We start from the raw sequence: 23870 nt of genomic DNA, 5'->3' as shown, positions 1-23870 counted from the left end.
TAAAAGGGACGCAGCCCAGAGTGCAGCTGACAGCGTAGCGGAGCGGGCTGAGGCGAAAAAATCTACCGTAAGGTTAGAGCGTCTGACCGAGCGTAGAACGAGGCGATAGTAGATAACGTCGCGTAAAACTCGCGTAAAATACGCGAAATTGCTTTTAAAACAATTATCTCGCAAAATAAAATTTCATTTCAATATCCTAAAGTAGAGAGGTGCGAGACACCAAAAAATTTTATTATTTTAATTATTTTATTTTACGCGCACGGAAAACGCGAGTGCGATAACGGCGCGCACAATTTAATTGTATTTTGTTCAGAAAACAGATTTAGTTCATTTAGGCATTGCCGAAGCGAAAGTAGCAGCGAGCTACGCGTTCAAGTTAACGTTCTATTAAGTATGTCAAAGCTCATCGAGCAAATACAAGATTATTATTTATACGTAGTAGTCACGATTATTTTGTGTCTGAATATTTCATTTTTTTTGTCATATGCGATGTGCATGTACGTCACCGTGACGTGACGCTATGATTACGTTAAGTTCAGTAAAATTCATATTTTGTATTTCTTATATGGTTGTTTTAGTTTATTAATATTAATTGTTAGATGTAAGTTAGTATTAAGTCGGTGGCACCCGAGAGTGCAGCAAGAACAGCAGGAACAGCAAGAACATCGCTTGCATGACGTTAGTGTGCAATCGGCACTTTTCAGTGCCCCAGTTACACTGGTCTTCCCTGTGCGGAGTCTCGAGCCGAAATGAGCTCATTGGCTCACGTCAGCATGGAGGGGAGACGCGTTCCGGCAGGAACTTCTCATTGGTCCAAGCAGTCAGTCGAGAGCGGCGAGCGAGCAGAGGGGATGCAATTGGTCGACGGTCCCCGCGAACTCGGAGGAACACGCTCATTGGACGGACGGAGCGACCGAGTCACTGCAACGCCCTGATTGGCTCAGGGGTACGCGGCGGGGGAGACGCGTGTAAAACGAAGCGTGCTCCCACCAACGATTTTCGTTGCGACTTCCAACGGAGACACATCGTGCGGGGTGTCAGAAGTTTTCGCGCGACTTTCACTCGACTTTTGCGCCAAGTTGACAGTGCCGATACACAAGTCTTGTGAATTCGTTCCGCGGGTGACGAGCCGCGAAACCAAGATCGTAATACAAATAATCGCGATCGTGCGAACAGGCTGTCGCGATATTTCCGCGACATTACCAAGCCGAAGCAAGCGACGCGTGACGTAACTTCGCGTGTTAATAACGAAACGATTAACTCTGCCGAATGCGAGTAGGCAGATAGCGCAAGTGCAAATATCTGCACTACGTGAACTTTAAGTGCAAGGAACGCGGACACGATTGTGATTGCGCAACGCGTTCGGGGACATGTTACGAGAATTTTATGACTGAGGTGAGCGTATTCCGTACTCGTATGTGAACAAGCGTCGCGTACGGGATTTTGTTAATACTATAACACCTGTTGAGTTGAGAATAAATTTTATTTGTGTGTTACGAAATTTCAAAGCACTGTTGAGTGATTCAATCATCCTGCGACGTACCCGCATGCTATCCTGTGTGACAAACCCTGCGAGTTTCCTGAAAATAAAATAAAGTGATTAAATAAAATTGAAAGAGATAAACTCAAAGGATTAATACTTACCTGGTGAATTCCTGAGCGAGGCGACGATCCGGGCAGTCCACGGGGATCCGACGGCAAGCGGCGGCAGCTGAAACCGAAAGAAAATATTACAATTAATTCGGATCCTTGCTTCTTGGCGGAAAAAGAAGCTGGCGACCACAGCAGTGACACGGGCCACGTGCTATGTAAAGGTTTGTGATCGTTCATTTCCTACGTTACGAAACTTCCAATTCTCGGTATCGGTTACAACCTAACCTTGAAACCGCCTCCAGGAGGTGGTGGAAAGGTCCCATCGCCAACACCATCCACGAGCAGGCAGGCAGACGAGCGGGACGCAGCCCAAGGTGCAGCTGACGGAGTAGCAGAGCGGACGGAGACGAAAAAACCCGCCGTAAGGTTAGAGCATCTTACTGAGCGTAGAGCAAGGCGATAAATAATAACGTCGCGTAAAACTCGCGTAAAATACGCGAAATTGCTCGATAAATATTTCTCTCGCGAAGTAAATTTTATTTTGTTATTTCAAAGCAGACAGGTGCAGCGAGACACCAGAAAATTTATTATTTTGATTAGTTTATTTTATGCGCACGAAAAACGCGAGTCCGATAGCGAAGCGTGTCATTTAATTCTATTTTACGTTTAAAAATATATTTTGTTCATTTAGGCATTGCCAAAGTAAAAGTAGCAGCGAGCTACGTGTTTCAGTTAACGTAGACTTAAATATGTTAAAGCTCATCGAGCTAATTCAGGAATATTACTTATACGTCGTAGTTACGATTATTTTGTGCTTAAACATTTCTTTTCTTTTGTACGCTATGTGCATGTACGTCACCGTGACATGACGTGATGATTTCATTAAGTTTACTAAAAATTATATTTTGCATGTCTTATATGATTATTATGATATTATTAATATTATTCGTTAGATGTAAGTTAATTCTAAGTCGGTGGCACCCGAAAGTGCAGAAAGTGCAGCAGGCGGCATCGCCTGCATGACGTTAGAGTGCAAACGGCACTTTTCAGTGCCCCAGTTACTCAGGTCTTCCCGGTGCGAAGTCTCGAGCCGAAATGAGCTCATTGGCTCTCGCCGACATGGAGGGGAGACACGCTCCGGCAGGAGCGCCTCATTGGTTGATGCAGTCAGTCGAGAGCAGCGAACGAGGAGAGATGATACCATTGGTCGACGGTCACCGCCAACTCGGAGGAACGCGCTCATTGAACGGACGAAGCGACCAAGACGCTGCAACGCCCTGATTGGCTCAGGGATGCATAGAGGGGGAGACGCGTATAAAACGAAACGACGCGTGTTCCCATCAACGATTTTCGTTGCGACTTCCATCGGAGACACATCGTGCGGAGTGTCGGAAGTTTTCGCGCGACTTTTACTCGACTTTCGCGCCAAATTAAGAGTGCCGATACATAGTCTTGTAAATCCGTTCCGCGGGTGACGAGCCGCGATACAAAGAGCGTAACACGAATCGACGCGCTCGTGCAAATAGGCTGTCGCGATTTTACGCGACGCTAACAAGCCGAAGCAAGCGACACGCGACGTATTTTCGCGAATTAATTGCGAAATCAACAACTCTGCTGAATGCGTGTAGGCAGACATCGCGAGTGCAAATATCTGCACTATGTGAACTTTAAGTGCAAGCGACTCGGGCACGATTGTGAATACGCAGCGCGTTCGGGGACATGTTTTTGGATATTTTGTGACTGAGGAGAGAGCATACCGTACTCGTGTGTGAACAAGCATCGCGTACGGGGTTTTGTTAACACTGTGACACCTATTGAGTTAGAAATAAATTTTATTTGTGTGTTACAAAAATAACAAAGCATTGTTGAGTGATTCAAACATCCTGCGACGTACCCGCATGCCATCCTGCGTGAACAGTCCTGCGAGCTTCCTGAAAATAAAATAAAGTGGTTAAACGAAGTCAAAGGGAATAGTTCCAAAGGCTTAATACTTACCTGGTGAGTTCCTGAGCGAGGTGACGATCCGGGCAGTCCACGGCGATCCGGCGGCGAGCGACGGCAGCTGAAACAAAGAAAAGATATTACAGTTGAGAGGAATCCTTGCTTCTTGGTGGAAAAAGGAGCTGGCGACCACATCAGTGACACGGGACACGTGCTACGTAAAGGTTTGTGATCGTTCATTTCCTACGATACGTAACTTCCAATTCTCGGTACCAGTTACAACCTTGCGACCGACCAACAGAGCCAGCCAACCAGAGGACGAGCCAACTCCAGGACCAAGCGGCGTAAAGTTTTTTAAGACAAAGATTGTCGAGGGGAAGGACCAGGAGGGCAGAGCGACCAAGAGTCTCCGGCCCGAGCGTATCTAAGTCAATACGTAGCGTTTGCGTAAACATTTATTTTGTTTGGTTTTATTAAGCCTTAAGCTAATTCACAAGTCATTGGGTTTAAATCATGCGAAGATTATATTTTCTTTTGTTATCTTGTTTTATTTTGAAGATTGCGAGTTAGAAAAGTCGCGCTAGGTAAGGTTAATAGCTATCGGAAAGCTAGGAACTAGCATTAAGTCATGTTCATATGTTTATTGTGCAATCATAATCAAGTCAATATCAAAGTTCTTATGTTTTTTATTTTTTTTATTTTTATTATATAACAACATTTTATGTACTTAGGCTAAGAGATAAATGCGATAAAGTATGCATGTGATACCTGAAATAAGTTAAGTAAGTTCTTTTATATATAATTTTATTTAATAAACAGATTTATACTTTTTATAAGATAAAGTGTCTAATAAAGCCTAAAATATCATATCCAATTGAGAAAAGCATAAATTTTGCGTTAGCTAGTCGATTTTATAGTAATTACGAATTTTCATGTAAAGTACACCTAAGTTATTGAGTGGCACCCGAAAGTGCAGAGGTTGCGAGCATTGATACGACATCACATAACCTCAAAGGAAGCATGGAGGGGGTAAACAGTTGCACCAACCGCACTTTTCAGTGCGTATGAACACCCGGTCTCTTGGAGTCATCCCATTGGCCCAGAAAAGCTGGAGGGGAGCCATCATCACCCAGGCATCTTCCCATTGGCTGAACGAAACGGCGCCACGACAGAACATCCTGATTGGCGTTCCAGACGCGGAGAGGGAAGCCCGAACGGGATTGGACAGTCAGAAAACCGACGCTATCCGCTGATTGGTGGAGGACAGCGACGGGCGCCAGGATAAAAGGAGGGCGCGCGGAATATCGACAGCTTTCTGCTCTGAACTTCCGAGGTATCAGGAGCTCCGCGCAAGTCGCGTAAAATATTTTACCGCGCGAATAACGACAATCAGTTAGCGTCGCGTGCGGAATGTGCACTGCGCATAACAACAGCCACGAAATCGTACTCGATTGTGAATTTAAGCGTCGTGTACGGGCTTAATGTGCATCACGAAAATCTTAAGTGTATTAATAAATAATCTTTTGTTATTAACATTAACATTAAGTGTTATACATACATACCTTCTGTGTGTGTTGTCTACATCCTTGGAGACGGCGTCCAGTGATTCTGACGGGAGAATCGTCCTTAGCAAAACCGGTTTTGAGGTTAGGGGAACACCTTGGTGTCATACTTACCTGAGGGTGAATCCGGAAGGGCGTGGTAGTCCAGAGACGTCCGAGGGCAGTCCAGCGAAGTCCGAGGGGAGTCCAGCAGCAGCACCTAAAACAGAAAAAAGGGGATTAGACATATTAGTTTAGTGGGAACCGTTCGTGTTAGTTAAGACATAACCTAAAAATTGGAATACGTGTCCTGTGCGACGGCAGCTCACAGCGTGTCCCGAGCGTTCCGGCAGTTCGAGAGACGACTCGGAGACGTGGAACCTTGTTCCTGGGATGGTCAAAGGAACTGGCGACCGTGAATATCGACCGGATCGAGAAGACATCAAAGGTCTGTGCACATATTATTTCCGAAGCATACTCTTTCGTTAGCTTAACCCGGTTACAACCTAACCTTGAAACCGCCTGCCGGGGGCACAGGAATCGAGGAGCAGCGGAGCGAGCCAGAGAATGCAGCCGAGCTGCGAGGAGCAGTGACTTCGACCCCGACGACCACACACAGGGAACGGAGTACGGTGCGAGCATCCAGCGTGCGTCTGAGAAGGTTGGGCAAAGCAAAATCCTAAACCAATAATAAATAGCGCGTTTTAAAAAATTTTTAGAGAGCGCGTTAAAACTTTTGTTTTATTTTAAAATATATTCTTTTTTTTATTTTAGTAATAAATCGTTTGTTTGTTAACCTAACATTTAGTAAAACGTTCGCGAGGAACAAATAAGAACCGCGAAATATTCAACAAGGCGCAACTGAAATTGCGTTAAAATTATTAATTTACAGTCTATAGAAAAGCGAGAAGCTAAGTATCGCGAGCTAGTATTTAGTTATATATTTAAGAAACGTTAAGCGTAAAGTTTATTGTACGTTTAGTTCGTAAGCGCAAAGATGACGCGAAATTAATATTTTGTTTTCTTTTCTGAAAGGCGTAAAGTCCACTTACTATTATTTTCTCTTTAAATGCATTGAGTATGCCGGAGCTGTCAAAACAGCTCGTAGGTTATCTTTTCACGTTAACGTTTAGCATATTATTTCGTTTAAACATTTCTTTTGTCATTTCATACGCATATTGCATGTTCTTTATTATTTTATATGCATATTTATTTGTAAGTTTAGAATTAAGGTATTCAGAGCATCCTGCGTATAAGACAGGATCGAGTGTAGATGGTGGCACTGCAAAGTGCAGACGCCAGAACAGGCTATACGCCTGTGAAAATATACAATGTTAAATTAAAGATACTTTTAAGTGCCATAACCGCACTTTTCAGTGCGAATGTCAACTCCAACCACCAAACGTGTCCGATTGGCTGAGGCGCCAGTAGAGGGGAACATGAGCGATGACTGTGAAGTTAGCCCCACATTTTTTAATTTTAAAAAAATTAATCGGAGTGCCAGTTGCCCCCGCACAAGTGCAACAGTGCTGAGTCAAATTTAAAAAGACTGCAACCGTTTAAAGCAAAGAAATTCCAATTTCAAAAATAGGGGGGCCAACTTCACAGGACTGTGAAGTTAGCCCCACATTTTTAAATTTTAAAAAAATTAATCGGAGTGCCAGTTGCCCCCGCACGAGTGCAACAGTGCTGAGTCAAATTAAAAAAGAGTGCAACCGTTTAAAGCAAAGAAATTCCAATTTCAAAAATGGGGGGGCCAACTTCACGCAGCCCCCCATTTAAAAAAAAATATTTTTTCTTGCGGATTTCAAAAGATTTCAAAGAGTACTACAGTGCACCGATGAGTGCGAAGAGAGTGCAATCAAAATAACCCCAGAATTTAAAATTAAAGTAAAATCCAAAATTTGGCTGTATCTTTGTCAATTTTGACTTTAGCGCTTCGGGCTATAAGAGACTTCGAAAGCACTCGTGCGGGGGCAAACGGCACTCCCGCGAAAACACCAAAATTCGCAAAAAAAAATTTTTTCTCGGGAACTTAGAAAATTTTTGAAGACGAAGAAACTTTGAGTGGCTGCATCTTCGTCAATATTGACTTTAGCGTTTCGGGCCTTAAGAGACTTCGAAAGCACTCGTACGGGGGCAAACAGCACTGCCGCGAAAACATCGAAATTCGCAAGAAAAAATTTTCACTTGGGACTTAAAAATTTTTCAAATCTGAAACTTTAAGTGGCTGCATCTTTGTCAATTTTGACTTTAGCGCTTCGGGCCTTAAGAGACTTCGAAAGCACTCGTGCGGGGGCAAACAGCACTGCCGCGAAAACACCGAAATTCGCAAGAAAAAATTTTCACTTGGGACTTAGAAAATTTTCAAATCTGAAACTTTAAGTGGCTGCAACTTCGTTAATACTAACCTTAGCGCTTTAAGTCATAAGAGACATCAAAAGCACTCGTGCGGGGGCCAACGGAACTCCAACGAAAATTTTAAAATTTCGAAAAAAAATTTTTCTCGTAAACTTAGAAATTTTTCGAAACTTTAAGTGGCTGCATCTTCGTCAATATTGACTTTAGCGTTTCGGGCCTTAAGAGACTTCGAAAGCACTCGTGCGGGGGCAAACAGCACTGCCGCGAAAACATCAAAATTCGCAAGAAAAAATTTTCACTCGGAACTTAGAAATTTTTCAAATCTGAAACTTTGAGTGGCTGCAACTTTGTTAACACTAACCTTAGCGCTTTAAGTCAGAAGAGACATCAAAAGTACTCGTGCGGGGGCCAACAGAATTCTAGCGAGAACTTCAATATTCCAAAAAAAATTTTTTCTCGTAAACTTAGAAATCTTTTGAAACTTTAAGTGGCTGCATCTTCGTCAATATTGACTTTAGCGCTTCGGGCTTTGAGAGACTTCGAAAGCACTCGTGCGGGGGCAAACAGCACTGCCGCGAAAACACCGAAATTCGCAAGAAAAAATTTTCACTTGGGACTTACAAGGGAACGGACAGAACTGTCCCTCACCGATTTTAATGAGCTTCGGATATGTTATAGAACATAAGAAAATATTAGACCCATATTTTTTTTTATCTGCGTATCTCGACATTTAGGGGTTGAAACCACCCCTCGAAAATAACGCATTTTTTCGTTTTTTGCGAATATCTTTGAAAATATAAGGTTTATGAAAAAATGTTCTATACGAAAGTTTTATGGCATTTTATACTCTTTACAACAGTATATTTATATTTTTTAAAAATTTCAAATTTTTTAATTTAACCCACCCTTCATCCCTTTTTTTCAACATTTTAAAAATTTTGTAAGGACAAAAATTAAAGAGCATTAAAAGCCGAATCCACCCATATATAATAACATATGGGTTCCATCATTCTCAATTATTAGCAAAACGAGATAGTAATCTCGCGCTATAGGTGCTGCGCTAGAAGTAGTGTTGCGTTATTTCTTTAGTCGCGTCACACTCAATAACTGCCTCTTCTGCGTATATTTTTATATTAAAACATAAAAATGGATTAATCTTAATTATATAATACGCAACGTATTACACGATATAAAGCATAAATGCATATATATAACAAAAGTAGCATATATATACGTATGTGCCTACGTACATTTTTATTGTTACAAATGCGAATATAAATTAATATTAAGCAAAATATTTTTTAACATTTAAAACTGAAAATACAATATAACAAAATATATAATATCAAGAGAAAAATATAAAACATAAACTGCAATAACTATTTGCATAATTATATTATTTACACTATATGCACGTAGCACGCTCTGATAATAAAGATAATGTAAGTATATAAGTATATAATTTAATTTAATTTGAAGTTTGAAAATACATTTATACGGATGTATATATACATTTTGCATACGACACGGACAAATAACTTTAATATCAGTGTTGATAGAGGGACCGGTTGTTTTCGCGCAAGCACATCACGTGAGGCTTCAATAAAATATCCATTAGTAATAGGAAGGAGATCTTTGATCGTACATCTTGCACACGACGTATAAATATAGTAACAGTGATAGACGGATCGGTTGTTCTCGCGCAGGCGAGAGGCTTCAATAAAGTATCTATTAGTAATAGGAAGGAGATGATGCTTTATTTAAGCCTCACGCCTGCGCGAGAACAACTGATCCGTCTATCACTGTTACTATATTTATACGTTGTCGTGTGCAAGATGTACGATCAAAGATCTCCTTCCTATTACTAATGGATATTTTTTTGAAGCCTCACGTGATGCACTTGCGCGAAAACAACCGGTCCCTCTATCAACACTGATATTAAAGTTATTTGTCCGTGTCGTATGCAAAATGTATATATACATCCGTATAAATGTATTTTCAAACTTCAAATTAAATTAAATTATATACTTATATACTTATATTATCTTTATTATCAGAGCGTGCTACGTGCATATAGTGTAAATAATATAATTATGCAAATAGTTATTGCAGTTTATGTTTTATATTTTTCTCTTGATATTATATATTTTGTTATATTGTATTTGCAGTTTTAAACGTTAAAAAATATTTTGCTTCATATTAATTTATATTCGCATTTGTAACAATGAAAATGTACGTAGGCACATACGTATATATATGCTACTTTTGTTATATATATGCATTTATGCTTTATATCGTGTAATACGTTGCGTATTATATAATTAAGATTAATCCATTTTTATGTTTTAATATAAAAATATACGCAGAAGAGGCAGTTATTGAGTGTGACGCGACTAAAGAAATAACGCAACACTACTTCTAGCGCAGCACCTATAGCGCGAGATTACTATCTCGTTTTGCTAATAATTGAGAATGATGGAACCCATATGTTATTATATATGGGTGGATTCGGCTTTTAATGCTCTTTAATTTTTGTCCTTACAAAATTTTTAAAATGTTGAAAAAAAGGGATGAAGGGTGAAGGGTTAAATTAAAAAATTTGAAATTTTTAAAAAATATAAATATACTGTTGTAAAGAGTATAAAATGCCATAAAACTTTCGTATAGAACATTTTTTCATAAACCTTATATTTTCAAAGATATTCGCAAAAAACGAAAAAATGCGTTATTTTCGAGGGGTGGTTTCAACCCCTAAATGTCGAGATACGCAGATAAAAAAAAATATGGGTCTAATATTTTCTTATGTTCTACAACATATCCGAAGCTCATTAAAATCGGTGAGGGACAGTTCTGTCCGTTTCCTTGTAAGTAAGATTTTGTTACGGAAAGCGAAAAAGGGCCTTACAAGGTACTATTAAGGATGCCTTAGATTTATTAAGTAAGATTTTGTTACGAAAAGTTAATAAGGGCCTTACAAGGTACTATTAAGGATGCCTTAGATTTACTAAGTAAGATTTTGTTATGAAAAACTAACAAGGGCCTTACAAGGTGTTATTAAGGATGCCTTAAATTTATTAAATAAGATTTTGTTACGAAAAGCTAATAAGGGCCTTACAAGGTACTATTAAGGATGCCTTAGATTTATTAAATAAGATTTTGTTACGAAAAGCTAATAAGGGCCTTACAAGGTACTATTAAGGATGCCTTAGATTTACTAAGTAAGATTTGGTTACGAAAAACTAATAAGGACAAATCGCGATATCGAAAAAATGTTAATGCAGTTCTTGGCAATAATTTTTGTAATAGTTACAAAAAAATTTTTTTTTACAATTTGTTATAAACAAATTAACAAATAATTATCCTAGCCTAAAATAAACCACAATAGAAACATGTATAATATGTCCATGTTTATAACAAATAATATAATGTTTATAATATATATGTTTCTTGTTTATAACAAATTATTTAAAAAATTGTTTGCAACTAATTTTTGTTGCAAAAATTCGTTTTTTTTTTTTTTTTTTTTTTTTTCATTAAAACGATCGTTTCTTAAGTTATTCCACATGCTATTACTTGTATGTGAAAATTAATAAAAAAATCTGTTAATTAATATTTATTTATAAAAATATAATTTAACTAAACATATTTCATGTTTTTAACATCTATTGAATTGATCTACAACCCGTATGTATAACATATAAGTATTCACAAACATCAAAGGTTCATGGTTCAACTCGAGGTGTCAGTTCCTGTACGATCTTAAAAGTCAAGCAGCGTTCAAGGTAGTTTGCAGATAGATGGGTGACCGTTTTTTCGATTGCAGAAAATGCTGTAATAATGACTGAATCAGGCATGCCGGATTTGACGTTTGGTCCTGATCTGGATATGGTATACATAATATGGCCCCTAAATTTTTATTTTTATTACATCCCTTATCAGAATCAATTGGGGGTTGCCAGATCTGGCTCGAATACGGTATTTATGATCTGGCCCGAATCGGCATACCTAGATTTTCTTGTAAGGCCCTGTTAATATTTGCTTATAGGGCCCTGATAATTTTTCCTTTAAGGTGCTCTTAAACCATTTATTTCACTTCCTTTTCAGGCCCTACTTATATATCCTTATTAGAGCCTGATTAATTTTAAGGAAGCCTTATCAGGGCCATATCAGTACCCTATTACATTTTCTACTCGGGTAGATGATTACGTGATCTAGCTAAAACGTTGGCAACGCTGTAATTTTGTCGGGGCTGATGAATGCTCTAGTTCAGACAAAGGACTAAGAAATTTGTGGAAGGGTGTACAATATAAGAAGAGTTCTGGCAAAGGTACCGCATCACTCGTATGTTACAAGACAGACAGCAAAACTCCTCGACAACGTTGCTCCTCAGTCGATCGGTGGAAGACGAATTTCAAAAGTTTCCCGAAAAGAAACGTGCAACATGAAATATTACGTTCCGATCCAACAGAACGAGGCGTACTATAAACCGTAAGTATTTTATAATTTTTAAATTCTTTTTTATATTAATATCCTATATTTTTCTATAGCTCGTTATATTCTGTTTACAGAACATTATCGCAGCCGCGCTATACTCCACACATCTTGGGAAGGAGATACGCTTTGACCGCCACAGCATACAAATATTTGGACATTGGAATCAGCTTGGGACCTATATCCTATGTGGAAATACTGATTGGCGACAACAAAGGCAATCGGATAATTGCCATACGCAATATAGAAAACGTTCATGGAGCAACGTACAGATATTAAACGATTTGTGCAGTCAAGTGTATCTTCAAAAGTTTCGATTCGCGATGTGGTTATAGAACTTGTAAAAATACGTGAAGATATTGTAAAGTTGACGTTGCGTGATAATTATATGTACATGAAGCCGTCAATCTTACTGTTCCTATTCGAACTTGAAGATTGTGTCGACTATGTATGCCATCAAATGCATCAAAAGACATATAGCGCGAGTGATAAATATAAGAAGTTTATTACTATTTTGCGTCAAAACCATATCACTAATAAAAGCGACGCTGTAAAATTATTGCGCGAAAAATATGATAAAACTTGTCTCGTAGAGTGCGAGCTAATTGCTTACGCTTTGAATAATATTGTATATGATGCTTTACATGACAAATAAAATGTGTAATGAAATTATTAAAAAACCAGACTTGTAGACTATGAGCTAATTACTTGCGTTATGAATCATATTGTATATTATGCTTTATATATAACAAATAAATGTGCGAAAGAAAATTATATTGTTAGAATTATTTTTTCCTACATATAATTTTAACTTAAAAAATTAACTTAAAAAATTATTGTATAAATAAAACGAGATGGGGAAAAAAGGGAAATACGAGAGGATAAAAATATGTAAAAATGGACACGGTATATATATATATATATTTATTTTTTAATCTTAAACCACCAATTAAACAGCTTAAATACATTTTGTAAAGCGCAGTTGTTTACATGATTCTGACATCGTAAAGTGTTTGTTATGTCCAACTTGTTTAGAGGTTCTATGTCTTCATAATGCGTCTCGATATTTTTGACGTAAGCTTCCTGTCTTGCCTCGTCCAAAAGCAAATCCCGCAGTCATTCTCGTTTCTCACGTCCCTTGACGTACACAATATTTTCGTCATCAGTCGTCGTTGTACCCAGCATCGCCTTTGTTATCAAACTCCTAGCCATGATGTGTGGAACCATTCCATCCTCCCATGATAATTCTTATTCAACCACATCGCCTTATGTCTCTCCGCCTTGGTGAGACTATGCCATGGTGTGAAGCATTTAACAACATAATAAGTGAGTTCGAATCTATCTATGAGACAGGCAAATTCCTTCACAACAAAGCTTCTTCCAACTGTACAGAGTTTCATTGGATTAAGTTCTTATTTTCGTAAATTTGTGCAAAACTTTGCTCGGACCGCTATGTGCGTCTGTCTCCGCAAAGCTCTCTCTCGCGACGACGACGCCGACGCTATAACAAAAGACGAGAGATACGCGAGCCTCGCAGACGGATCGTCGCGCGCGCTACCGCACTCGGGCGCCTAACTTTAAAAACTCTTACACAACGATGAAACCTTGCAGTTCTACGAACGTTGGTGCAGACATGACTATTGTTTTTGAGAAGACTGTGATTAACTCCGATGCGTCGTAGAGTTATATATTGTCTCATTCCCATCCTCATCCCTCTCTCCTTTAACGTACAGCGAGACAACGTTGTTAAGTGATTTTGCGCACAACGTTTGTCAACGGGTTGTACTGAACCACGCAATCGTGTATAATGAGGCAGTACGCGGTGGTATTTGTCGGCACATTCTCTTTGTATTCAAATTCTCTGCGCACGTCCATAGTTGCACTCTTAACCGATTCGTTCTGTCAAGAACAATCGATTACGGACCGTTAAATAGATAAGTCGAAACGGTGAGGTTCGGCTCGAGATATTCGTATCCATAATAACCCTTGCAGAAACGCGCGTACATGTCGTACAGAATCGCCCATTTATTTTTATCGAAATCCAATTTCATATCGTCGTACAGATAACATTCCGAGTTCAGATACAACTTCACGTTTGTCAATTTGCAATGATCGAATCGGCTTGGGTCCTTGTACACAACGTTCTTTCGACCCTTCTGCAGAGCAAAGATGTATCACGGCTTCTTGAGTTGAATAGCGATCTTGACGGCTCACGAATGTTTAGTTGTTTGCTGCAATAGCAGAAACTCGTACAGATCCCACGAGCAAAAAGCCATACTCAGGTACCGTCCTCTCTCCAGAGTACGCAGCATCGACAACTTATGTATCTCGTTCAGCAGTACATAAGGCATGCGCCATTGTATCTTGAATGTATCAGTCGCAGGTTCCAACTCCAAACTTCTCATCAGACTATTGTTATCATTACGCGCGCGTATTAAAATTAATTAGTGACGAGCGTTGATCACCACGCGTCTGTAACCCTTGCAGAACCCCAACATGTTGAGCGGTACGCAAAAATTAAATTAACTTTTCACGTTCCAGCCGGAAATCCAGCCGGCGTTTCTCAGAATCACGTTTTTGTCTGACGACACTATTGCATAGTTTTTCAGTATGCTGGTTATTCTGACATTTCTGTTGTGATCAATCTCCACACCGTTGAACTCGTATCGAATCTCATCGAATATGAACGCGACGCAATTATTTACCACCGAAAATTCCTTGGCTGGTTTGTTTATCGTCAGTTTTCCTTTGATGTACAGAAAACTTTCGAACGGCAACGTGTAGATCCTGTTGCTGTATGGGTATTCGTATCTCGTCACTATGCCCGAACGTTGTGTTGGCAAACGAGTTATACGTGTGAGTCTCAATCGTGACGATGCGATCGTCGAAAATTGGCTCGTCCTTGATGTTTAGAATGTCGGTCATCGTTATCAGCTGTTTCGTACCGTGTATCCCAGAGACTGTAAAAATTGGACGTTCGACGCGTTGAGCTTCTTTTTCTCCGGACAGCCGGACGATTGAATATTATTAAATGTCGTCGCAAGAGTATCAGATAAGTGTTGGAACGTCGGCACTGGTGTGGAGATAACGTTATTTTTCGCGCGCTGCGATGTGTTTAGCACGAGCATCTTACGTTCGCGTTATAGTTGCAACCGTCGTCGCACGTGCAGTCTGACGGTGATTTCTTCTCCTCGAAAATCAAGCAATCGTCCGTTCTGATCGGCGGCGCGTATTATCAGATCTGTAATGCACCGCACGGTGATTGGCAGATAAATGATCTGCGCGGGATTTCCCATATCTTATATCCTGGTGGCACGCTCGGTGAAAACTCATGTATCGTGTGTACACTTATTGTTGCTGTACGCACCCGCGGTCACGTTGCATTCCACGCGAATAATGTTCACGTTCATTATGTTGATTGGCGCGTCCGATTTGTGCTATTTTCGTGGTAGCAGTACACCGCGCTTCGGTGAGAATCTCAGCAGCGATCCTATGTTGTTGGATTTACCAAAATGTATTCTGTAGGCGCATTTGATCTCGCATCTCATCGTATTGTAGTTGCCGCGAAGCGTTATCGGATACTCCCCGTCATCATCATCATCATCGTTGTCCCCACGCCTGACATTATCGACTTTTTCATCGGAACGAGTTTTGTTGTGTTCCGAACGTTTTCGCGAAATTGCGCGTTTCAAAAATTCGTTTATAGCTCGCCAGGATAATGAAAATGCAAATTAAAAAATAATGCATTACTTATTAATTTTTTAATAAATAATTATTTCTTTACTCATTAATTATTAAAAAAGTAATGCGTAATGAAAAAAACTGTATTACTTATTTCAAAAGTAATGCGTAATGAAAAAAATAGCATTACTTATTAAAAAAGTAATGCATAATGAAAAAAATCGCATTACTTATTAAAAAAGTAATGCGTAATAAAAAAAATCGCATTACTTATTAAAAAAATAATGCGTAATAAAAAAAATCGCATTACTTATTAAAAAAGTAATGTGTAATGAAAAAAATCGCATTACTTATTAAAAAAGTAATGTGTAATGAAAAAAATTGCATTACTTATTTTAAAAGTAATAGGTAATGAAAAAGAACGCATTAATTATTTCAAAAGTAACGAACAATGTGTAATGAACAAAAATCGCATTAGTTATTAAGAAAGTAATGCGTAATTAAGGATCTTCGGATTAGTTATCGAAAAAATATTTTTTAATGAAACCGTAATGCATTATTTCCCGAGTAGAAATTTCGTCGGGTTTACCCGACATGCATCGGGATCCGATAGGGCTAATGTAAGATATCAATTAACGGGTTTTACCTGATGTGAATCTCATCAGTTTTTCGTCAGGTCAACCCTAGTTGGAAAAAATATACAATCGGTTTTTGATTAAGAGACACGTCGGTAGTATCTCGCGCCAAGTTACGCGCAGCGCGAGACCGCCCGTGCTCTTTTAGAGTTGACGCTGATTCGAGTATTACCGAACAAAGTAACCTCAATAGTATTTCATCGGTATCCTATGAGGTACACCTTACGTAAAAAAAAAATATTTCCGATAATGTATTCCTGACCGGGGAACCATCAGAATCCCATGATTTCATCTGCAAGATGATTTTATGTATATATATATATATATATATATATATATATATATATATATATATATCTTCAAGATATTAATTTTTAAAATTATCGTATAAGCTCGACCTATCGGCGGAATGCAAGCGCGCAGCTAGATTCGGTCGCGCTGGCGGCTGGACCGCGCGGTGCGGGGAGTTGTAAACAACTAATGTGAGCGAGCGAGACAGTAATTGGTGCGAGCGAAAGGGGAAGACTCGATCAGATTTTCGGGGCTCAAGCCTCGAGCTTCTTTATTTTTTTGTTAATCATTACTGGCAATAGAAAATTGTTTACATTCTGGAATATAGTATGTTTGCTCGTCTCTACAATCGAATCGCGGAGCTCACACGGACAGACGATCGCGTTTGATATGCGTGCTGGCCGTGTGGTGCCAGCGGCTCAAAAACTGCATTAGTTCCAGACAAACAAAACTTGAAAACTATCGATTTTAGGTAAAAATGTAAAAATTTGAAAATTAAAAAAAAATTATTTCTTACCTTATCAAAAAAAGATCCTGGTCCTCTCTTTGAAAGTCACCTCCTGCACATTACCTATGTTCTCCGCAATTATTGCGGCAATTTTTTGGGTACGAATTTCTTTATTAAACATTACTAAAACTTTTTATACTAAACTTGTAAATTATTCACACGTTACTGTGTAATGTTATGTATAATTACACGTGAAATTTGTGTTTTTATATAATTTATGCACTTTGTGTCTAATTATATATATGTATATGTATATATGAAGAGACACGGCAGTGTTTCGCCGCCAAGTATTAAGCAGTGCGATTAAGCGCAGCGCGAGACCGCCGTATATCTTTACGCGAACAGGCGACTTGCGAGCACCTGTAAGATTATCTCAATATCGGCTAAACCGATCGAGTTTTAATTAAGCTCGATCGACAGCTCGAATTGTATAACAAAGTGGTAATATACGCGTGTATCTATATGTATGCTATATATTTTATAGACAACGTATTGAAACAACGTAATTTACACCGTGATACACGAGTAAAACACAATAGAATCACCACTGAAAAAGTAATAACCGCGAGTTCTAGAACACATAGTTACTGTGTATCACAGCGCTAAGGGCGGGCACGTGCCGCGGTGCGCGGCCCAATCAGCGAAAGTCAAGGTGTCGCGATGCGCGACTCCCTCACTTCCGCGGATTAGACCGCGCATCGTGGCGCCCTTAACACAGTGAATAGCCCGCGCACCGTGGCGCTCTTAGCGCAGTAAAGCAAGATAGCAGTGTGTTCTCAGAATTTGGGTGATTACGTTGTGCGACCGATTATAAGTATGCCTACAAATATGACTGATTGTGTCTGCAAGACCAAACCAAGAGAAAAAACGTCAGAAAGATCGTCAGAAGGGACGTCAAAGGATCGACGACCGTCTCCTGACGTCCAATATATGAGAACCACACAGCGCGAGAATCGCAACGAGAGAAGACGACGTGATGAGAGGTATGTCCCTTTTTTTCTTCCATTTTTACACACATCGCATACATATGATTCCATGAAGCACATGTATATTATACATTACGTATTCATACAAAAATGCGTACATGTGTGCTTTACGGAATTCCTCTCGCTTTCGCGCTCGTTTTCTCGCTCGCTCTTTCGCTCTATCGTTCTCTCGCTCTCTCGCTCTTTCGCCTTCCCGCTCTTTCGCTCTTTTGCTCTCGCTCTTTTGTTCTCTCGCTTGTTTTCTCGCTCTATCGCTTTCTCGTTCTCTCACTCTCTTTCTCTCTGTATATACATTCTAAAGTTTTATTTGTTTTTAGCTGAGATCGCATAGGCGAATTATACCGCGAACTCAATGCGGCGTACGCGGAAATCGAGCGATTAAAAAGAGTAAGTAAATGACAAGTACGAAGAGTGTATTTTGCATATTTAGACATAACACGTACAATAAGGAGCATTAATTGTTTCAGAAATTAGCAGCAGAACGACGGGATACGCGTCGTTTGAAAAGTATTTTAGCTACAGGAGGCGGAGGGAATTATGGCGGAGGGAATTATGGCGGAGGGAATTATGGAGGAGGGAATCAAAGATTTGTAAGTATTACAATTATTATTTTTTATGCAAATGAAATAAATAAGTGATATTACATATTAAATTTTTTTTACAGACCACATCATGCTGTTATCAGCAGCCAGCGCCGCATCACCACCAACATCATTGCCATTAACACACCCACATGCAAGCACATGCACGCGCACACATGTACACACACACACATACGCACACACACACACACTTATACACACACACACACTCATACACACACACACAAATATATTATATTCTTATATATTATAATGTGATTTAAAAATAAACTAATACACACATAACTCATACACACACAGAAATATATTATATTCTTATATATTATAATGTGATTTAAAAATAAACTAATACACACACACTCATACACACACACACAAATATATTATATTCTTATATATTATAATGTGATTTAAAAATAAATTAATACACACATAACTCATACACACACACACACAAATATATTATATTCTTATATATTATAATGTGATTTAAAAATAAACTAATACACACATAACTCATACACACACACACACACAAATATATTATATTCTTATATATTATAATGTGATTTAAAAATAAACTAAAATGTATCACTTGAATTCGAGATTTTCATTTAAGGTACAATTACGCGCTGCTCTTTCACTTGGCGCGAGCCACTACCCTGTCCCTTGATTAAAAAAAATTATACTTTTAGTTGGCGACATATAGATATCGATAATATTAATTTGAATGCTTGGAGACACAATCTTCTTTTTATACATTATTTTTTTCTTATAAAGTATTTAAATGTTATGCACAAACCAAACTAAACTAGCAAACATTCTTTTCACACTAAGAACTCTCATGATCTAATTTTGTTTTAATTAAAATTAAAGAAGGAATGTTTAAACAATTTTATCATGTTTAATTTGTAAAAAAAGAATTGGTAACTAGAAAGAGAGAGAGAGAGAGAGAGAGAGAGAGAGAGAGAGAGAGAGAGAGAGAGACAGACAAAGCTTTTATTTTCGTTCTAGGGCAGGCCCTCTAAGAACGATTGGATTAGCATACAAGTTTAAGATAGCGGTATAGGAGTACATTATCTTAGTCAAGATATGAATAGTTCGAGATGCTTACAGATACTTAAAACTAAATATGATGAGAAGAAAAAAAAGAGAAAAGAAAAAATACAAATAAGAATACAAATAAAGATAGCTTAAGATTAAGATGAGATATAACAATGAAAAGTAAATATAAAAATAAAAAGATAACGGTGAGCAGCTAAAGAAAGACAGAGAAAAGGGGATATGGCGATACAAGATGACCTTATATAATAGAATGTAATAAAAACAATTAGTTTAACAATACGGTAGAATTCGAAAATAGCAAGATAACGAAAATGCGGTGTTGCGGTACATGCTATAGGTAAATTGAGGGGGCGCAGATCTAGGGTACTGCCGGTAGTCGATCTCCCATCAGATGACGGAGAAGCTCACGCCGAAAGGAGGGTAGAGAATTGGAGGTGCGGATGGCCACAGGAAGGGAGTTCCAAAGAGAGGAAGCGTAACAACAGAAAGACTGCTGGTACGTGGTCGTTCTACAGAGTGGGAGCGTAAGGTCATGCGGTGAGGCGCGGGAGGCAGGCCGCGATGGAACGCAAGGGTGAAAATCTCGCGCAAGATAAGGGGTGCGGCCTGAAGTATGGAAAAAAGCAGGCAGCCGGTGAGAAGAGCTCTTCGGTCATCGGCGGACAGCCATCCAAGAGAGTTGTATTTATGGGAGACGTGATCGTCTCGACGCAAATTATATATGAAACGCACGCACGCATTCATCGACCGCGCCAGCTTGAGCCGCTGTTGACCAGTCAGATCAGTGAAGACGGCTTAGCAATAATCGAATAATGGAAAGATGAGCGAGGTGATCAGTCGCGTGCGCAACGTTGTTGAGAGGCAGTTTTTATGCCATTTTAGACGCCACAGGGCACCGGCTATCCTGTTGGACGTGGCCTTGACCTGGTCGGCCCAGCTGAGATTGTTGGAGATTCGGATACCGAGGTTTGTCACCTGGTCGACGAAGTCGATAGGCGTGCCGTTGATGCTCAAACTGACGCGGCCGTTCTCGCGTAGGGTTTTAACGTAGCGAGTGCTGCCAAGGAGAAGTGCCTTAGTTTTGTTAGCGTTGAGCGCGAGGCCGTTGCGGGCCGACCAGTGCTCCAGTGACGCGATGTCCTCTCGAATCCGACCAAGAGCAATTTCAAGGTCGCGAGGGTGGAAATGGGTGTATATCTGCAAGTCGTCCGCGTACAGGAGATGGCGGCAGTGGGAAATAGAGTGCTGTATGTCGTCAATGAAAATGGCGAAGAGGAGCGGACCGAGGACAGAGCCCTGAGGAACGCCAGCAAGGATCGGCCTCCGCGAGGACAGGTCGTCTGTCACGCGCACACGCTGGGATCTGCCTGAGATGTAAGACTCAAACCAACGTAAGGCGGCTTCAGATAGGTGGAACCTGGATAATTTTTGTAACAGGAGGTCATGGTGCACGGAGTCGAAAGCCTTGGAGAAGTCGAACATGATGAGGAGGGTGACCATCCTGCGATCCACAGCTAATCTGGCGTCGTCCATGAGCCTGATGAGCGCGGTTTGAGTGCTGTTGCACTGTCTAAAGCCAGTCTGGTAAGGATCAAGCGGATAGTGAAGCGATAGATGGGATGTGAGCTGCTCGTGGACTATTCGTTCGAGGACTTTGGAGAGGAAACACAGAAGAGAAATAGGTCGGAAATCAGACAAAGACGAGGGATGTTTGACTTTGGGAAGCGGGATAACATAGGAGCATTTCCAGGAGGAGGGGAAGATAGAAGTATGAAGGGATAGGTTGAAGAGATCAAGAATGACAGGAAAGGTGATCGGGAAGCTGTCGATGAGAAGACGACGGTTTATGCCGTCGGGGCCAGCGGAGTTTGAGGGACATTTCAGGAGCGATCTACGTAGAGTATCAGGAGTGATGTGTGCGAAGTAAAAGGTCCCAGAATCGGAGAGAGTGGAAAGTGACGAGAGGGGAGGAGAACTGGAGGAGTCGGGAAAGATAGGCGTTCCGGCGAGGAGGTGCGCAGTAGTGAAGTGGTTATTAAGATCTTCGGAGGAGAAGTCAGGTGGTAGGTTATCTGATTTGCTCTTCGTTAGGCCCAGGGAGCGCAGCTCGGCCCAAAGGCGAGCAGGAGAGGACCTTGTATTGAGATGCAACGAGAGATAGTCGCTCATAGCTGAGGCGATAAGTTGGCTCACCTCATTTCGCAAGGTAACAAACGCTTCGCGGTTAGCATGGGACGGGTGACGGAGAAGAGTTCTACGCGAAGCGTCTCTCCTGCGCATGAGTGCTCGGATGGCAGCGTCGAGCCAAGGGGCTGGTGGCCGCTTGGCCGAGAAGAAGCGTATCGGCGCATGGAGATGACGAGTGTCGAGAAGGTACGCCGACAGCAGAGCGACTCTCTCATCGAGAGAAGAGGAACGATGGATGGCAGTCCAATCAAGCGATGCTAAGGAATTGAGGAATGACTCAAGATTGAACGAGGAGTAATCCTGCACAGTGATGATTCTAGGGGGCATGCGATGAACATATAGGTCTAGAGTGATCTCGATGAGATCATGAGAGGAGAGGAAGGGCATAGGCTGTTGGGAATAGGACTTGACAAGGGCGCGGTCACTGACTAGGCAGTGATCAATGCAAGAGAAAGAAGTAGCTGTACGGTATGTGTTGTAGAAGGGGACGATGTAGAGGTGATTACTGGTGCAAAAATCTAGGAAGGCATCTGAGTCATATGATCTTCGATTGAGGTCGATATTAAAATCGTCAGTAATAATGGCAGCCAAGAAGGAAAGATGAAGACGCTCGAAGTCGGATTGGAAAAGAGAGAGGTAGCCCAGCTTGGGAGGACGATAGACGACGCACAGAAGAAAAGACCGACCACTATCGACGGAAATAGAGAGGAGCAGGTATTCCGGCCGAGAGCAATAAAGATTTGGCGATGCAGCGAGGATTCGAGCCCGGAGCCCACGACGCACGTATAGGCCAACGCCACCCCCTCCCCTCCCCCCCCTGTTCAACCGGATAATGCGGTAGTCGTGTAGACTAACGAAAGAATCCGGAACGTGAGGCTTGAGCCATGTTTCGGACAGCGCGATTAAGTCGTAGGTGTTACGGGAAAAAAAATCAGAAAATTCTGCAAAGTAGGGGAGGAGAGACTGGCAATTAACATGGCAGAGGCGAAGGGGCCCAGGGCGAGCGAAACTCCCTGCACAGGGAGCTGGTCACACGTTCGCACGAGAATGCTGCTTGAGAATGGCCCCGCGGCCAGCCGCGGCGCCGGCGGCGCGCGCCGAGGGCGCGACAGCAGGGGCGGCGAAAGTCGATCGCGGATTCGGGGCCGGCCCGGTCGCAGCACGCGACGGCGCAGGCCCCGAAGCCGCGACCGGCAATCCCGATCCAGAAACACCGGGGGACGTCGCTTCGTCCCACGAAGATGTCGCGTATTGTATAGCTGCGTCAGGGGGAGCGGGGGCGGAGGCAGAGAGAGTTGATGCCGATTTAAGAGCGCCGGTCGAGACCCCAGCCAGATGCGACAGGTCCCGCAGCCTGATCGGCGGATCAGCAGCCTGACGTTTGGCGAAGACAATGCCGTTCCGGACCCACGCACGATGCAGGCGGCTCTCCCTGACGGCCCGCCTCGCCTCACGGAGGACAATCCTGGTGGAAGTCGACAGCCTCTCGTTGACCTCGATGTTGGACCCAGCAAGCGACTCCGACACGGCCGCACCATCGAGAGCCCCTCTAGCCCGCTTTCCGTCTATCCATCGGTTGCGTACTTCGTTGGAGGAGAGCCCAACCACCAATGGGCGGGGTCGATCGCCTCTGGCAGGGATCCGGGCGCAAGAAATAATGTCTCCAGGGGAGACAGCCACAGATAGAGCCGAGGCGACCATGGCGGCGACGGTGCGGGGATCTTCGCCCTGCGACTCCCTGACGCCGAAAAGAATGAGCTCAGTATTCCACTTGTCCTGCTCGAGAACCGCAAGTCGCGCCTCAAGGTCGCCCCGAGTGGCACCGCCATCGTCGTCACGGCGCTGGGTCTCCAAGGCGCCAATTCGCTCGAGAAGGCCATCCTGTCGATCCCCGAGGCGCGCGGCCGAGGCCGCAACGGAGTCGGTCTTTGTTGAAAGTGATTCAAGCCTGATGGAGACAGCGCCAAGCGATGACGCGAATTGTCCCA

The 23870-nt window shown here is 41.5% G+C and overlaps 1 protein-coding gene across 4 annotated transcripts in view; it reads right to left on the bottom strand.

Annotated features, from left to right (window-relative positions):
- Positions 1-391: 391 nt before the first annotated feature.
- The window catches only part of LOC118646172, a 31665-nt gene continuing 8186 nt past the window's right edge, over positions 392-23870 (bottom strand). The window contains exons 2-4 of one of the 4 annotated variants that reach the window (XM_036288540.1): positions 5211-5754; positions 3589-3655; positions 3408-3524 (exon numbers count right to left, since the gene is read on the bottom strand). In XM_036288540.1, the coding sequence (XP_036144433.1) occupies positions 3468-3524; positions 3589-3655; positions 5211-5323 (237 nt within the window). In that variant the 5' untranslated portion in view covers positions 5324-5754 and the 3' untranslated portion in view covers positions 3408-3467. Of the gene's footprint in view, positions 3656-3791; positions 5755-23870 lie in introns of those variants that run through there. The other 3 variants (XR_004963736.1, XM_036288535.1, XM_036288531.1) reach the window with 3 other exon arrangements.

The sequence above is a fragment of the Monomorium pharaonis genome, chromosome 1 (genome assembly GCF_013373865.1).
Source record: "Monomorium pharaonis isolate MP-MQ-018 chromosome 1, ASM1337386v2, whole genome shotgun sequence".
Taxonomy (NCBI): Eukaryota; Metazoa; Arthropoda; class Insecta; order Hymenoptera; family Formicidae; genus Monomorium; species Monomorium pharaonis.
Note: the sequence above shows the minus strand (reverse complement) of the source record. Positions and strands in the feature narration are given on the sequence as shown.